Source organism: Scyliorhinus canicula, chromosome 9 (assembly GCF_902713615.1).
Source record: "Scyliorhinus canicula chromosome 9, sScyCan1.1, whole genome shotgun sequence".
NCBI classification, from domain to species: domain Eukaryota; kingdom Metazoa; phylum Chordata; class Chondrichthyes; order Carcharhiniformes; family Scyliorhinidae; genus Scyliorhinus; species Scyliorhinus canicula.
In genome coordinates, this window is record NC_052154.1 from 5,496,216 (window position 1) to 5,514,800 (window position 18,585).

The following is an 18,585-nucleotide window of genomic DNA, read 5'->3' on the forward strand; positions in this document are numbered from 1 at the left end:
TATTCAGCCTGGAGCCCAGTTATCAGTGGCGTACCGCAGGGATCAGTTCTGGGTCCTCTGCTGTTTGTGATTTTCATTAACGACTTGGATGAGGGAGTTGAAGGGTGGGTCAGTAAATTTGCAGATGATACGAAGATTGGTGGAGTTGTGGATAGTGAGGAGGGCTGTTGTCGGCTTCAAAGAGACATAGATAGAATGCAGAGCTGGGCTGAGAAGTGGCAGATGGAGTTTAACCCTGACAAGTATGAGGTTGTCCATTTTGGAAGGACAAATCTGAATGCGGAATACAGGGTTAATGGTAGGGTTCTTGGCAATGTGGAGGAGCAGAGAGATCTTGGGGTCTATGTTTATAGTTCTTTGAAAGTTGCCACTCAAGTGGATAGAGCTGCGAAGAAGGCCTATGGTGTGCTAGCGTTCATTAGCAGAGGGATTGAATTTAAGAGCCGTGAGGTGATGATGCAGCTGTACAAAACCTTGGTAATGCCACATTTGGAGTACTGTGTGCAGTTCTGGTCACCTCATTTTAGGAAGGATGTGGAAGCTTTGGAAAAGGTGCAAAGGAGATTTACCAGGATGTTGCCTGGAATGGAGAGTAGGTCATACGAGGAAAGGTTGAGGGTGCTATGCCTTTTCTCATTAGAACGGAGAAGGATGAGGGGCGACTTGATAGAGGTTTATAAGATGATCAGGGGAATAGATAGAGTAGACAGTCAGAGAGTTTTTCCCCGGGTGGAACACACCATTACAAGGGGACATAAATTTAAGATAAATGGTGGAAGATATAGAGGGGATGTCAGAGGTAGGTTCTTTACCCAGAGAGTAGTGGGGGCATGGAATGCACTGCCTGTGGTAGTAGTTGAGTCGGAAAAGTTAGGGACCTTCAAGCGGCTATTGGATAGGTACTTGGATTAGGGTAGAATAATGGAGTGTAGGTTAACTTCTTAAGGGCAGCACGGTAGCATTGTGGATAGCACAATTGCTTCACAGCTCCAGGGTCCCAAGTTCGATTTCGGCTTGGGTCACTGTCTGTGTGGAGTCTGCACATCCTCCCCGTGTGTGCATGGGTTTCCTCCGGGTGCTCCGGTTTCCTCCCACAGTCCAATGATGTGCAGGTTGGGTGGATTGGCCATGAAAAATTGTCCAAAATTCTATGATTAACCTAGGACAAAAGTTCGGCGCAACATCGTGGGCCGAAAGGCCTGTTCTGTGCTGTATTTCTCTATCTCTCTATCTATTCTCCAGCACCACCCCGTTAGCCCTTGCCCTGTCGAGAACCTCTTCATTGTAATGGCACGCAGGCGCATAATACAACAGTGACTCTTTGGAACTCTTTTCCTCAAAAGGCGGTGGCCGCGGAATCTTTGATTATTTCTAAGGCAGAGTTAGGTAGATTCATGATAAGCAAGGGGGTGAAAGGTTACAGGAGGGGGGCAGGCAGGAATGTGGGATTAAGGTCGCAACCAGATCAGCCATGATCTTATCAAATGGCGAAGCAGGGTCGAGGGGCCGAGCGGCCTACCCCTGCTCCGAATTCATATCTTCTTATGTAATACGGGAATAGGGCAGATTGAAGTTGAAGTGAACGACACATTTAAGAGGAATGTAGATGAACACATAAAGGGAATAGCAGGATATGCTGAGAGGGTGAGATAAAGGGAATTTGGGAGGAAGTCCGCATGGAGCACAAACAGCAGCATGTATCAGTTGGGAGGAATGGTCTGTTCCATGATGTCAATTATACACCATTCAACCTGAATGTGATTGGAGCTGTTTGTTTGTGTGGTGCCTCCAACACAGACTGGTTAGGTGGAGTGGCCTGCTTCTCGCAATGCGACTTCCACGAATTTTAATGTCTCAACTTCCTCATTTGTGCCACGTGCTTAACCACAGCTACGTCCAATTAGCAGGGTGTATTTTCCTCCAGTTACAATTGAGAGAGATGAACTTGCCGTGAACAGAGATGAGTGAACACAATCTAATGGAAGGGTTTCTCAGAGTGGTAGCAAGCGGGAATCGCTATTAAAGTGAGACTAGCTGTCCCGCTCTGATATGCAGTTTTGCTAAAAGGTGGCGTTAGATCTCAAGCGGCGTTGCAAGCGGAGCAGAGATCCTGGGAGCGGAGTTCATGTCCTTTATTGGCCATGCTGCCCCGTGACAAGCTGCTTTTCAGGCGCAGTGTTGCTGTTGGATTGTGCCCAATGGTTTGAAGGCTGTAATACACTATTATTAATGCACTGATGCATTATGTCGCAAAAAGGGTGGGTTAGGCTCAATCTTATCAGGAGGTAGGTGTTCCAGCCAATAGGTACTTTGCCTCGAGGGTCAATCCTTCTTTAACACCTGCAGGTGTAACAGGTGGGATTTAATAAGAGGATTTGTTTTGTAAAGTGTTTCCGGGTGTAGCAATATCGTTTTTTAAAGAGCTCGGACCAGAAGGTTCAATAAGACTCAAATTAAGTTTTTAAAGCTACTGATTGGAAATAATAGAGTCTCAAGGGTGGAGAAGAGGCAAGAACCCTGTTTTAATTTATTTGCATACATTTCAGGGCTATTGCCCAGCCCCCACCGGAGCTCCCGCAACCCCACCCCCCCCCCCACCCCCCACCACCACAGGATACACCCCCCCAAATCACTGAATCTTCAAACCTCACTGATGTGACCTCACGCCGGTGAGCTTTGCAACAGCTATTTGAAGACGTGAATCAGCCCAGGCTATGCTCCCCCCTCCCCCTTCTGCCCTCCCCCCTCTCCCCCCCCCCCCCGCCCTCCCCCTCACCCCCCCCCCCTCCCCCCTCACCCCCTCACCCTTTTTGTTACTCTGCAGGGGCTATCTCGGGCAAACACCATTCAACACTGGCCCTCGCTAATAGGGTCCAGATGGAATGGCACCCATAGGGGCCTCCCAAGGTATAGGAGGCCCGCAGGTGGTACCCTGACACTGCCAGTGTCACCTGGGCACTCTGGCAGTGCCAGCCTGCAATGCCGAGGTGGTGACCGCTAGTCGACGGCACCTAGCCATTTAGTTGGGCCGTGGAGAGCTTCTCAGTGGTCGAAGCCACACTTTGACATTTTTCCAGCACTGGGGAGCTGAACTCGGCAGTAGGACCGTCTCCTCACAGACAGGTCTGCCATCCCTTACCCCCCCCCTTCAGGAACCCCCTTTCAGGACCCCTGCATCACCCCAACCTTTCAGCGGGCCCCCTCAAACTCCCCCTCACCTTCCCCCTTTCATCGGCATGGTCCCCCAGACCCCGACCCTTGGCAGTACCAACCTGGCACCCTGGCAGTGCCCAGTGCCTGGGTGGCACTGTCTGGGTGCCATGGTGCCGGTGGGAGGACCGGGGTAGAACCCTGCCCTGTCCCCAGCCACCCAACGGACTCTAATGGCCTCTGAGACCCCTCCCCACCGAGTTGCCACCACATCTGACCCAGGCTTGTGGAAATCAGTACAGACCTCGCAGGCAATGCCGTTGACCCCTGGGCACCAGGTGAATGCGACGTTGAGATATTTAAATGAGCTAAATGGCTCATTTTACTATAATTATCTGGATCATGTCCAGCGAGGGCGTGATCCAGATCCCGCGGGCATACCAAGTTGGGTGACCTGCGATTCGCCAGGCGCTTGGCATGAAGCCCGAATCTCTCCCGGGATCCACCCATCTCGCCCGGCTCTGCATCAGGCACAATGCGGTGGCTGAACCGTGCCCAATGGAAGGTAAGACTTTAGGGGGTCTTTTGTTTAAGGTGGAGAGGATGCAATCGAGAGGTCAGGACTGGTGCCGCTAAATGAGGCCCCGACAATAGTGAAAAAGTGAAAAAGATAAACGGAAAAGCTTGACGTTAAAGGATTGGAGAGAGGAAGCCTGCAGGAAATTAAAAATTAGGCTAAAAATGTACATCAAACACCTTTAGCTTCCATAGTTCCGGAGGTTTCTTTGGGGCAGCACGTTAGCACAGTGGTTAGCACTGTGGCTTCACAGCTCCAGGGTCCCAGGTTCAATTCCCCTCTGGGACACTGTCTGTGCGGAGTCTGCACGTTCTCCCCGTGTCTGTGCGGGTTTCCTCCGGATGCTCCGGTTTCCTCCCACCGTCCAAAGATGTGCACTTTAGGTGGATTGGCCATGATAAATTGCCCTTAGTGACCAAAAAGGTTAGGAGGGGTTATTTAGGGGCTGGTTTAGCACAGGGCTAAAGAGCTGCCTTTTAAAGCAGACCAAGGCAGGCCAGCAGCACAGTTCAATTCCTCGTACCAGCCTCCCCGAACAGGCGCCGGAATGTGGCGACGAGGGGCTTTTCACAGTAACTTCATTTGAAGCCTACTTGTGGCAGTAAGCGATTTTCATTTCATTTTATTGCATTGGGTTACGGGGATAGGGTGGAAGTGAGGTGCTTAAGCGGGTCGGTGCAGACTCGATGGGCAGAATGGCCTCCTGCACTGTATGTTCTATGTTCTATGAGAGTGAGTGACAGGGAGAATGGGCACTAACACTCTAGTCTCAAGCTCCCCCCCCCCCCCCAGCCTTTCCTCCTCTTTAAAGAGAGGGATCTTTAGGGCCCAACTCTGGTGTCTCGAGCCAAGTCGCCAACCAGCAGGCAGGGAGTCAGTGACAAGAACAAGAATAACTTGGAAAATTACAGGCGGTATACCCTCAATTTTCCAATCTGCACTCGCAGCAGGCTAGTCAGATTCAGAAGAGAAACCTACCCGGTATAGTTGAGCTGCCACGGATTTCAATGCTTTGCTTAAATTGCCCCTTTCTCTGGCCTGTAACTACCTGCTCGCCTCCCACTCTCAAAATCTTCCTGCCTAATTGTCCCTGCCTTTCAATTTCTTCACCACACTTTCTTTCACGCACATTTTGGAAATATGACAACGAGCAGTGAACGGATTCTAGACTGTAATTCAGACTTTGAGTGGCTGTTGCAGACTATGAAGTCTGACGTGTTGACAGTCATAATCACGGTATGAATCACCCAGGTAATAAGTCTGATCAATTTACAGTTGATGCCAATTCAGTGAATGTTATTCTCGAGGTTATATTACAGGAATAATAACCCTACCACGGCAATTTGGGAATATAAATTCAGATGTAAAAATCTGGAATCATTTAAAGTGGCCACGATTATTGCTAAAAAAAAAACCCAGCTGGATCACTCATGCCCTTTCGAGAAAGGAACACACTGTCAATGACTTTGACCCCTCACAGGAACATCCATCCTCCACAAACAATAATAGTGAATGTTTCATTTTGTCATACAGTGGGGAAGGCTCGATCATTGATTTGCCTGTCACCAGTAATAGTCTGATTCTCTAATTGAAATCATATTTGTTTTCCTCCTAGCTTTGTTTCACACATTCAAACCTGAATTGGGAACAGAAAGTTCACAATGTCCGACACTATTTATGACTACACAGCTACTGAAGCAGTCCATGTCCAAATGCAGCAAGACCTGGACAATATCCAGGTGTGGGCTGACAAGTGGAAGAGCAGGTCAGAGGCAAAGAATCCTGAGGCGATAACTCAACTCCTGCCCTCCCCCCCCCCTCCCCCCCGCCCCGCCAAAGCCTGACCACCATCTTCAGGGCACAAGTCAGGAGTGTGATGGAATACTCTCTGCTTGCCTGGATGAGTGCGCCTCCAACAACACTCCAAAAGCTGGATGCCATCCAGGGTAAAGCTGCCCGCTTGATTGGCACCCCCTACACAAACATTCACTCCGTCCACCACTGCCGACGAACAGTGTCAGCTGACCATACGTGTCAACCAAATATGGGACAGTCAACATTTTGGACTGCTTGTCCACATTGATGGCCAAGAGTAGCCAGCGCTGCGAAATCTAAAACTGTATGAGATAAGGACAAATCGGAGAGGAGCTGCAACAGAGAGAATAGTAATAGTCGGAGAGGGTGGCGTGAGCTTAGTCTGTGAACTGGGCTTCCTGATAAAGTTAGCATCTTTCACATTCCTCTTGTGAGATCGTGAGCCAGTCTAGATCTGGCTGAAAAATAGCATCTGTCGCCTCTACTTCATTCGAGTTGGCACATCTATAAGGAGACTCGATGAAAGTTAGAACCTGGACAGTAAAGGTACGGCTGACCTCAAGATTCTGGAATATAGAAAGTGGGAGTCTGCTCAAGGAGTCTATTCCAGAGGGAACAAATGCACCGGCTGAGGGCTTGGGCCTCGGTGGGGGGGGGACAGTCAGGTGATGTTACGGAGGTAGAAATAGGCAATCTTAACTCGTTGACATATCTTTGGAAGCTCATTTTGTGCTCAAAATGTACCAGAAAGGTGATCGGTGCTATGGTTCACCCTCGGGCAGTTGCAAGGGCTGATAGCTGAAGAGTTAGGGAATGGAATTTACAGTAGGGAGTGAAAGATAATGGACTGGATTCTCCGATTCTGGGGCTATGACCCCATGCCGGTGTGGGAAATGGTGGCGTTCTACACCAGAGAAAATGCCGTAAAACGGGACCGATCCTCTGTTTGGCTGGGGGCTAGCATGCTGGCAACGTAGAGCACCTGGCTCTGGCAGCCGATACACTCCGGAGAATTGCTCTGGAGCATGCACACGGCGGTGGCCAGCAGCAGCCGTGCCATGCTTAATGGCGGAGGCCGTTGGCGGACCCAGCCCACGAAATAGTGCCCCCCCCCCCCCCCCCCCCCCCCCCGTTTGGCTGGATCGCGTGTCCCGGACCACCCCCCCCCTCCCCACAGTGTCTCCAGCCCCTGATAAAGTCCCCCCTGCCCGCGGATCAGCTCTCCCCCGACTGTGGCCATGCTGAACTGGGTCACCAGCCGTCACGCCGAGTTCCCGGAGGATGGGACCACACGCGACCGACGCCGTCGGGAAGTCGGGCAGTCGGGGGGGTGGAGCATCGGGGGGCGGGCCTCAGGCAATATCCGTCGGCTTACTCTCACGTCGCTTTGGAGGGGGCGCAGCATCGCGAAAGCAGCACCGCCCCCGATTCAGCCATGAACTTTGATTCTCCGAACACAATTTCGGCGTCGGCGGAGAATCTAGCCCAATATTCTTCCCATTGCTTAATTGGAGGAAGTTTCCAGTCTTGGATGTCGGATAGCCTGGTAATTTAGAGACAAGTAGAGGAACCTTACTGGGGGATATTTTTGGACGATGTCACCGAGGAGTAGGATGTGGATGAGAAAGGGTCGGGTCTCCAATGAGAATGAGTGGGATATCTAAAGAGTGATAGAATATTAAAGCACAGAAAGAGGCCCTTCGGCCCACTAAGTTAAAATCAGGCTGCACCTCTTCTCAAGCCAGCAATACTAGCCCATTGGTTCTCGTGGCACAAAGGAAGGGGGATTAAAAAAAACTTTAATTTATATAGCACCTTCACCTAAAATCCAGTGCCAGATTCTAAGTGCTGGAGTCCAGGACCAGCTAAGTGCTGGGCGTCCCAAGGTGGGGTGGGGAGGTGGAGCCGGGGAAGAGGTGGGTGGGGTATTGTTGGAGAGGCCGAGGAGACAACGTTACCCTTGGGGGGGGGGGGGGGAGAGACCTTTGGAGGCGGGAGATGTGGACAGGGAACTCTTGAGCGAGGCACCCCACCCACCTCTACCTCAGTGCCCAAAAGTGTGACCTTCCGGGATGTCCCTGAACTCCACCCGCTGGCCTAAAAACTGAGGCAGCCTCGACCTAACCTTCCTCAGTTAGAATTGTGTAGGCGTTGGGAGGACCACACGGGGGGGGGGGGGGGGGGGGGGGGAGGATTGTCCTGTTTTAATCAGTTAACCCATTCTTATTGCTCACTTCCTTTTGACCTCATTTCGGTTTTCCTGCCGGCCGAACATTGGAAATAATCCAACTATAGAATTCTGTACGGCAGATCCTGGAAGTCACAAATGTGTCATCGTATGGAATTGAAACAACGCAGTATTCCCATAACGTGAACTTTCTGATCCAGGGCAATAATCCTGCAGGTGAGCGAGTTAACGTTTTGTTTACTGTGCTTCTATTTGCAACCAAAAAGTAGGACTCTATCCCATACACTTCAGTGTACAACATATTCAGGGTGTTGGGTCAACCTCCTGGAACTCCCTCCCTAACAGCACAGTGGGTGTACCTACACCACATGGACTGCAGCGGTTCAGGAAGGCGGCTCACCACCACCATCTCAGGGGCAACGAGGGACGGGCAATAAATGCTGGGCCCAGCCATCGACACTCTCATCCCATTAGGGGCTGGTTTAGCACACTGGGCTAAATAGCTGGCTTTTAAAGCAGGCCAAGGCAGGCCAGCAGCACGGTTCAATTCCCGTACCAGCCTCCCCGAACAGGAGCCGGAATGTAGCGACTAGGGGCTTGTCACAGTAACTTCATTTGAAGCCTACTTGTGACAATAAGCAATTTCAATTTAATTTTATTTGAAAGGATTAAAAAATACCGGTAGTATTTCACTATTCTTCAAATCCGTTTCTCTTACTTCATTAAAAAATGGCAGGCTTAGCATAGAAGCACAGCAGGAAGCCATTCAGCCCATCACACCTGTGTGGACACATTTGAGGGGCTATCTAATTATCTCCTGTTTTTACCCCCCCCCGAAGACCACAATGTTTTCCCTTCCATGTATTCATCCAATTCCTTTCTGAAAGTTGCCTCAAATCTCCTCCACAGCCCTTTCAGTCATTTGGAACAGAACAAATCCTTGACACTTTGTTTTTTTTGCCTCAATCAGTATTTGCAGGGCAATGTGGAGCGCTTAGGAGGAGTGTGTCCAATTGGTTAGCTCTTTCAAAGAACCGGCACAGTTACAGTGACCTGAAGGGCCTCCTTCTTTGCCGTATGATTTTTATTTTTAGCTCTGTGACTCTGCGTCCAATTCTCTTTTGAAAGTTCCTGTTGGATCTGCTTCTACTGCCCTCTGAGGCGGAGCCTTCCAGGCCAATAACAACCCAATGCTTAAAAAAAAACAACCAGCCTTTGGTTCTTTTGCTGATTGTCACAAGATTTCTGTCCTTTGCATATCAAGCTCCCTGCCAGTAGAACCGTTTCTTCTGCTTGTCGTACCTCAGGAGCCTCCCTTGGGTGTCAGACTTTTGAACATGAAGTTTTTGCATCATAAGCTCGCATCTGACTGGACCATACGAGAACAATGGTTGGCAAAAGACCAATCAAATAGGCAGACTAAAAACCAGCAACAACAACTTGCATTGATATCATAGAATTTACAATGTAGAAGGAGGCCATTTGGCCCATTGAGTTTGCAAATTACTTAAGCCCACACCTCCACCCTATCCCCATAACCCAGTAACCCCACCTCACCTTTTTGGACACTAAGGGCAATTTAGCATGGCCAATCCACCTAACCTGCACATCTTTGGACTGTGGGAGGAAACCGGAGCACCCGGAGGAAACCCACGCAGACACAGGGAGAACGTGCAGACTCCGCACAGACAGTGACCCAAACCGGGAATTGAACCTGGGACCCTGGAGCTGTGAAGAAACAGTGTTATGCACTGTGATACGGTGCTACAGTGACTTCAACATCATAAAATGCCCCTCTTAGGGGGTAATATTAAACAAACCTTGGTGCTGAATCACAAGGGGAGATGTTAGGACAGATGAACAAAGGTTTGGCCAAAGGGGTAGGTTTAAGGAGCAGGAGAACACGAGGAATGTAGAGAGGTGTGAATGGTTAATACCAGAGCTAGAAGCTAAGGCAGCAGAAGACGTTGCTGCCAAAGGTTTGTCCAATAAATTTGGGAATACATAAGAGATCAGAATTTGAGGAGTGCATGGCCCAGGAGATTGTGTGGCTGACTGGAGAAGATGAGAGATACAGGAGGCGCGGGAAATGATATCAGGACAATGACAACGAAGGATGTTATATTAAAAGCACCAACCTCGAATGAGCAGTCCGAAGATCGGAGAAAATACTAAAAACAATTTTTGAGAATTTTTTCAGCTGCCTTTGTTGATCCAATGGCTTCATTGCATAATTTAACATGTCTGCTCACCCAGATATGAAAAACAAGCTCTCAAGTAATAGTGTGCAGCAGAGTGCAGCTCTCACATATGAAATAGGACAGACACATTCATCTTTAATAAAGATGAGAATCTGTCCCATTCTGATCCTTGCCTGCCATGCATTGGAGACAGCAAGGGATGGGGTTACCAGGTAAAACTGAGGAAACTGCTCCACATACAGAAAGCTACCCATTGCACAATGCAACTGATCGTTAAATCAATCCATTCAAGGGAAACCGCTTCCTTTTAAGGTTCAAACAGGGTGCTCAGGAGATGTACTCCTTTCATTGCAGAAAGCGAGGGGAATGATTCCTTTCTGAAGCGAATTTGTTCTCAGTAAATATCGTAACACTGTGATTTATCTAAGGCATGGAGAGACAATCCCAATATATATTTCTCAAGACAGATACAGCACGGGGTTAGATACAGAGTAAAGCTCCCCCTACACTGCCCCCATCAAACACTCCCAGGACAGGTACAGCACGGGGTTAGATACAGAGTAAAGCTCCCTCTACACTGTCCCCATCAAACACTCCCAGGACAGGTGCAGCACGGGGTTAGATACACAGTAAAGCTCCCTCTACACTGTCCCCATCAAACACTCCCAGGACAGGTACAGCATGGGGTTAGATACAGAGTAAAGCTCCCTCTACACTGTCCCCATCAAACACTCCCAGGACAGGTACAGCACGGGGTTAGATACAGAGTAAAGCTCCCTCTACACTGTCCCCATCAAACACTCCCAGGACAGGTACAGCATGGGGTTAGATACAGAGTAAAGCTCCCTCTACACTGTCCCCATCAAACACTCCCAGGACAGGTACAGCACGGGGTTAGATACAGAGTAAAGCTCCCTCTACACTGTCCGCATCAAACACTCCCAGGACAGGTACAGCACGGAGTTAGATACAGAGTAAAGCTCCCTCTACACTGTCCCCATCAAACACTCCCAGGACAGGTACAGCACGGGGTTAGATACAGAGTAAAGCTCCCTCTACACTGTCCCCATCAAACACTCCCAGGCCAGGTACAGCACGGGATTAGATACAGAGTAAAGCTCCCTCTACACTGTCCCCATCAAACACTCCCAGGACAGGTACAGCACGGGGTTAGACACAGAGTAAAGCTCCCTCTACACTGTCCCCATCAAACACTCCCAGGCCAGGTACAGCACGGGGTTAGATACAGAGTAAAGCTCCCTCTGCACTGTCCCCATCAAACACTCCCAGGACAGGTACAGCACGGGGTTAGATACAGAGTAAAGCTCCCTCTACACTGTCCCCATCAAACACTCCCAGGACAGGTACAGCACGGGGTTAGATACAGAGTAAAGCTCCCTCTACACTGTCCCCATCAAACACTCCCAGGACAGGTACCGCACGGGGTTAGATACAGAGTAAAGTTCCCTCTACACTGTCCCCATCAAACACTCCCAGGCCAGGTACAGCACGGGGTTGGATACAGAGCAAAACTCTCTCAGCACTGTCCCCATCAAACACTCCCAGGCCAGGTACAGCACGGGGTTGGATACAGAGCAAAACTCTCTCAGCGTTCCCAGGTCAAGTGTTAAGTTAGTTCCCTGCCCGGACGGTTAAAACCCTTCACACCCCCCCTCCTCCCCCCACCACTCTACTGAGATTTCCCTGACAGGAATTCACCTACCTCTTTTTAAAACACTTTATTGGTCTTGTTCAGCCTTCCACAAGTCCAGTTTACATCCAAAAGTATGGGAATGTTCAGGAGCACAAATATGTCACACAAATTTCAATGATAGCTTCCAGAGTTGACTTGTGTGGTCCAGTGCGACGCTCCTGCTTTCCAGAGCTGTTGCTCAGCCCCAGCTGCAGGGACCCAGCCTATTTGCCGATCAGTCATTTCCTGACATTGTCCAACACTTCTGCGATATCAGGGCTGAGGGCTGAGAGTGTCGGAAACCAGATAAACTGAGCATAATTATCCCAAAGTAGCCTTTTGACTTTCAGGGAAGTAAGCGGCAATTTAAATAATTGTGCTGTCTGTCATTCCGAGGATATTCCGAAGCCAATTCAACTGAGCGATCATCATCTGTGGGCTTTTTTTTGCTTGTTTTTTTGTGTTTTCGCTTTCTCTTTTAGACCTAAAATTGATTCACTGATATGTGGGAGCTGGGTTATGGCTCAGGAGAGGCACAAATCCTAACCCTGTGGAGTATGTCAACTTTGACCTGTGGCTATGCCTATATGTCCCATGTGGTAGGGGCTAGTTATTCTCCCCAACTACCCCCGATACCATCAGCGTTCACGATGAAGCAGAACCATCAAAAATGTGAACAGAGATATAAGTAACACATTAGTTACTTCCAAATAAAGTTGTCGATGGCATTCTCCATTGCAAAGAATGGTTGAATAATATTGACGAAGGAGGAGGGCAGATTAGGCCAAAGATCCTGGGCTTTTTTGGTAAATCAACCCCTCAATTCCATCTCATTCTAAAAGCACATGTAATGTTATGGGCCAGTGTTTAGATAACCCCAAAGTGTATCATGGAATTCACCTGACCCACAACTTTTAATAGATTGTGCTATGGGGAGCACACGACCTACTCTACAGGTGTGGTCGAGCAGAAATGGAAAAGTAATTTTTAAAGCAAAACAATGTTTATTCTATGAACTTAAGTAAACTTTTTAAAACACACAGAAAATATTTTAGCAACCATTAATTCAAATACAAACCCCAAAGAATACAACACTAAATAATCCTTAAGCTGTTCTTTCAACATTCAGAAGACTTTAAAAAAAACTATTAACAGAAGCTCATCAGGTTAAAGTCACTACTGAGAGCAGTTATTAGTTTTAAATCACCAAAGGATCGATTTACATTTTTTAGATTACAGAGAGAGAGACTAATACCCCTTCTGGCTGTGACTGCAGCTATCCAGCTCTGAAAACAAAACTAAAACACACCCTGCAGCAAACAGCCTAAAACGAAAGCAAAAAGCTGACAGACAGCCCAGCTCCACCCATACTCTGCCATCACTGATAAACGCCCATTTCTTGAAGGTACATTTCTTAAACACCCATTTCTTAAAGGTACTCTCACATGACAGTAATTATGACAGCACAGTAGCATAGTAGTTAGCACAGTTGCTTCACAGCTCCAGGGTCCCAGATTCGATTCCCGGCTTGGGTCACTGTCTGTGTGGAGTCTGCACATCTCCCCCTGTGTGAGTGGGTTTCCTCCGGGTGCTCCGGTTTCCACCCATAGTCCAAAGATGTGCCGGTTAGGTGGATTGGCCATGATAAATTGCCCTTTGTGTCCAAAAAGGGTAGGTTGGGTTGCGGGAATAGAATGGATAGGGTGGAGGTGTGGGGCTTAGGTAGGGTGCTCTTTCCAAGCGCCGGTGCAGACTCAATGGGCTGAATGGCCTCCTTCTGCACTGTAAATTCTATGATTCTATGATCTTGTGAACCCATTTAATCATCCGGGTCACTGACCTTCCTTGATATGTTGGCCCACAACCACTCCGGCCTTGATTTCCTTTCTGTCTTAAAACTTCCTCATATCTGAATATGTCCTAGACAGTTCAATGCATCACCAAACTCAGCAATTTGCGCCCAGCATACTTTCTATTTGCTACTTTGAGATAAGGGCATGACGAGCAAGGGCATTTTATTGTCCATGGCTTGTTGCCTTTGAGAGGTTGGGCCTTCATCTTGAGCCATTGCAGTCGGTGTCAGTGAAGGTACTGTCACAGTATTGCAGGGCTGGGGGATGCAAGATTCTGACTCAGCCATACTGAAGCAACAGCCCATACATTTTCAAGTCAGGATGGTGTGTGACCTGGAGGGCAGCACCGAGGTGGTGGTCTCAAGTGACTGCTGCCGTTGCATTTCTATCTTGTGGTTTTGGGAGGTGCTGCCAAAGCAGCCTTTTCAGAGTGAATGTGTTGGATGGGGAACTTCATAGAGCACAACTGTTTCCAAAAGTACAGAGTGCACAATATGAAAAAAAAAGCACGCCTCCAACATGAATTGGAGCAGCTTTGCATTTATGAAGCATTGTTAGAATTCATTTAGATTAGATTTGGATTTGATTTATTGTCACCCGAGGTACAGTGAAAAGTATTGATTCACGCACGCTCCAGCCGGATCGTTACATACATGGAAACATCGAACATACGATAAATACACAATGCAAATACACAGACATAGACATCGGGTGAAGCATACGGAGTGTAGTATGACTCAGTAGAGAAGATGTGTGGAGAGATCAGTTCAGTCCATAAAAGGGTCGTTCAGGAGTCTGGTAACAGCGGGGAAGAAGCTGTTTTTGAAACTATTGGTGCATGTTCTCAAACTTTTGTATCTTCTGCCTGATGGGAGGGATTGGAAGAGAGAATAACCCGGGAGGGAGGGGTCTTTGATTATGCTGCCCGCTTTCCCAAGGCAACGGGAGGTGCAGACAGAGTCAATGGATGGGGGGTGGGTTCGCGCGATGGACTAGGCTATGTTTACGACTCTCTGTGTTTTCTTACGGTCCTGGGCCGAGCAGTTGCTCGACCAATCTGTGATGCGGCCAGATAGGATGCTTTCTATGGTACATCTATTGAAATTTGTAAGAGTTAATGTGGACATGCCAAACTTCCATAATTTCTGAGGAAGTATAGGCGCTGTTGTGCGTTCTTGGTCGGAGTGTCGACGTGGGTGGACCAGGACAGACCGTTGGTGATGTTTACACCTAGGTATCTGAAGCTGTCAACTATCTCCACCTCGGCACCATTGATGGAGACATGGGCATGTACGACACTTTGTTTCCTGAAGTCGATGACAAGCTCCTTAGTTTCGCTGACATTGATGGAGAGATTTTTGGCATTGCACCACGACGCTAAGTTCTCTATCTCCCTCCTGTACTCTGACACTGCACTCACACGGCTCAGTTGAAAGGAATCAGGGACATTGAAGAAATGATGATTCAAAAACAGCCTGTGTAGTTCAAAAAAGTCCAACTTCCCCTGGGAATGACTTACACAATCAAGAATCTATGACTGTTGGGGTCATTATCAGTTACTGGAACTGACAGCTGAAGGCAGAGGATGTCGGTGTGAACTCTGACTTTGCAAGGAGTTTTAAAAAATGATTAAATTCAACTCCAGCGCTATGGAGAAAAATAACTTTTTGCACACCCCAATGGCATGTTGAGTAAGAACGTGCTCAGCTAAACAGAACCCGAGGCTCTGAAGTTTGACCTCTCAAACTCCCTGGGCGAGAAAGAGGTCAGCCAGTCGGGGTTCCTCTTTGTCTCAGTGAGAAAGACATGGGTTCGACTCCCCCTCCCGGGATTTGAGCACATAATCTAAATTGACACTCCCGGTATCAGTTAATAAACATAGGATGTTAGAAATATAGGAGGGGTAGGCTACCTGGCCAGGTCGGGGGGGGGGGGGGTGGGGGGGGGGTGGGGCGGGCGGACGGACGTTCCGCTCTCGGAGGTTCTGCCCTACAGATGAAACATTTGACCTGAGGTCCTGGCAGAAAGATCCCATTGTACTCATTTGAAAATGAAGGAAAGGAGCTCTAGGAATAAGGAGAAACTTAAAAGAGGGAAGGCAGAAAAACGGTGATATTCAGGAATGGAATTTCAGTGTTTAGGACTTAAGACAATTGAAAGTATGGCCGCCAATGGGAGAGTGATTAGGGGAGTTTCCAATGCTTTATGTAAAAAAAAAAATTTTTTTACTGAATGTGGGCGTCGCTGTTTTGGCCATCATTTATTGCCCATCCCTAGTTGCCCTGCCGAAGGTGGTGGTGAGCTGCCTTCTTGAACCGCTGCAGTCCTTGAGGTGTAGGTACACCCACTGTGCAGTTAGGGGGAGTCCAGGAGTTTGACCCAGTGACAGTGAAGGAACGGCGCTATATTTCCAAGTCAGGGTGGTGAGTGACTTGGAGGGGAATCTCCAGATGGTGGGGTTCCCAGGTATATGCTGCTCTTGTCCTTCTAGATGGCAATGATCGTGGGTTTGGAAGGTCCTGGCTCAGGAACCTTGGTGAGTTCCTGCAGCGCATCTTGTCGTTGGTGCACACGGCTGCCACAGTTCGTCAACGGTGGAGGGTTTGAATGTTTGTGGAAGGAGGAGCAATCATGGGCTGCTTTGTCCTGGATGGTGCTGAGCTTCTTGAGTGTTGTTGGAGCTGCACTCATCCAGGCAAGTGGAGAGTATTCCATCACACTCCTGACTTGTGCCTTATAGATGGTGGACAGGCTTTGCGGGGTCAGGAGGTGAGTTACTTTTGCAGAATTCCCAGACTCTGACCTGCTCTTGTAGCCACAATATTAATGTGGTTAATCCAGTTCAGTTTCTGGTCAATGGTATTCCCCAAGATGTTGATTGGGGGGATTTGGCGATGGTAATGCCATTAAATGTCAAGGGACGGTGGTTAGATCCTCTCTTGCAGGAGATGGTCATTGCCTGGCACTTGTGTGGCGTGAATGTAACTTGCCACTTGTCAGCCCAAACCTGGATATTGTCCAGGTCTTGCTGCATTTGGACATGGACTGCTTCATTACCTGAGCAGTCGCGAATGGTGCTGAACATTGTGTAGTCATCTGCAAACAATCCCACATCTAACCTTATGCTGGCAGGAAGGTCATTGATGAAGCAGCTGAAGATGGTTGGAACTTGGACACTACCCTGAGGAACTCCTGCTGTGATGTCCTGGGCTGAGATGATTGACCTCCAACCACCACAATCATCTTCCTTTGCGCTCCTTATGACTCCTGAGAGGTTCCCCCCTGACTCCCATTGACTCCAGTTTAGTTGGGGCTCCTTGATGCCATACTGGGTCAAATGCTGCCTTGTTGTCAGGGGCAGACGCTCTCACCTCTGGCATTCTTTAGTCTATGTTTGAATCAAGGCTGTAATGAGGCCAGGAGGTGAGTGACCCTGGCGGAACCCAAACTGACTCTCTGTGAGCAGATTATTGCTGAGTAAGTGCCGCTTGATAGAACTATTGATGACTCCTTCCATCACTTTACTGATAATTGGGATAAATGTATGAAACTGGTATGTATATTGCATTATATGTATCTGCTGCAGTAATATTTTTTAAAATTCTAGTTTAAAAGAAAGACATACACTGACTGCAGAGGGTGCAATTACGATGTCGTAAAGTGAGATCATCATTATTTCACACCATGCTTTTGTTTAAAAGTAGAGGCCTAATGGGTCCAGGGAGTAGATAATTAAAGACATTGGCTGGATTCTCTATTTGAGAGACGAAGTGCCGATGCCGGGACCGAATGGCAGGTGTTCCACGGTCCCGATGGCGGCGCTGGTCCTGGAGAAAATCAGGACATGTTAATGGGCCAGCATCTGCCTCATGTGGACCTAATGCAATTGCAACTGATGCCGGTGTTGGATTTGCTGCGGTCGGGATTGGCACTGGGGAGCTTGACAAGCCGTAGCCACATGCCAGCACCCCACTCCCCTCACACTGATATTCCAGCCAAGAAGATGCTACCCAGGAGAGCGGCCTCGAGATTCGTGAATGCAGAGCTGGAGATACTGCTGGATGCCATGGAGGAGAGGCTGGGGTGGGAAGGAGGCTGCCACCCGCTGACGTCAACCGGTACTGGACGCAGGTGGCAGATGCTGTGAATGCCGTGGGCTTCATCGCAAGGACTGGGTGGCAGTGCGGTAAAATTTTGCAAATGGGGTCCAGTGCTCTAACTGTGAGATGTGGGAAATCCGTGATGCGTGCAATGTAACCAATGGCAGTTCCTCACAGACCGTGTGGTTAGGTTGGAGCAGCAGTTGGATGCACTTAGCAACATACAGGTGGCGGAAAGCATCATAGGTAGGAGTTATAGAGACGTGGTCACACCCAAGGTGCAGGCAGGCAGATGGGTGCCCACTAGAAAGGTCAGGCAGTCAGTGCGGGAATCCCCTATGGTTGTCCCCCTCTTTAACAAATATACCGTTTTAGATACTGTTGAGGGGGATAGCCTATCAGGGAAAAACAACAGCAACCAGAACAGTAGCTGCACAACTGGCTCTGTTGCTCAGCATGGGCGGGCAAAGTGCAGGAGAGCGATAGTTATAGGGGACTCTATAGTCAGGGGCACAGATATGTGCATCTATGGACGTGAAAGCAACTCCAGGTTAGTATGTTGCCTTCTTAGTGCCAGGGTCAAGGACGTCTTTGAACAATCACAGGACATCCCGAAGGGGGAGGGTGAACAGCCAGAGGTTGTAGTACACATAGGTACTAACGACATAGGCAGGAAAAGTGATGAGGTCCTGCAGAAGGAGTTCAGGGAGTTAGGCAGTCAGCTAAAAAGCAGGATCTCGAGGGGTGTAATCTCAGGATTACTCCCTGCGCCATGTGCCAGTGAGGCTAGAAATAGGAGGATAGTGCAGCTAAACACGTGGCTAAACTGGTAGTGTAGGAGGGAGGGTTTCCGATTCCTGGATCATTGGGATCTCTTCCGGGGCAGGTGTGACCTGGACAAGAAGGACGGGTTGCATCTAAACTGGAGGGGCACCGATATCCTGGCTGGGAGGTTTGCTGGTGTCACTCGGGTGGATTTAAACTAGTATGGCAGGGGGGTAGGAACCA

At 48.9% G+C, this 18,585-nt stretch overlaps 2 protein-coding genes across 2 annotated transcripts in view; one reads left to right on the plus strand and one right to left on the minus strand.

Annotated features, from left to right (window-relative positions):
* Nucleotides 1-11,861, minus strand: part of LOC119971086 (cadherin-5-like) — a 72,580-nt gene extending 60,719 nt beyond the window's left edge. The window contains exon 1 of the mRNA XM_038806238.1: nucleotides 11,655-11,861. The gene's annotated coding sequence lies outside the window, so the exon portion shown is untranslated. The remainder of the gene's footprint in view (nucleotides 1-11,654) is intronic.
* LOC119972014 (activating signal cointegrator 1 complex subunit 2 homolog) overlaps nucleotides 4,868-18,585 on the plus strand; it is a gene marked incomplete at its 3' end in the record, with an annotated part of 36,768 nt that continues 23,050 nt past the window's right edge. The window contains exon 1 of the mRNA XM_038808436.1: nucleotides 4,868-4,963. Coding sequence (XP_038664364.1) covers nucleotides 4,868-4,963 — 96 coding nt within the window. The remainder of the gene's footprint in view (nucleotides 4,964-18,585) is intronic.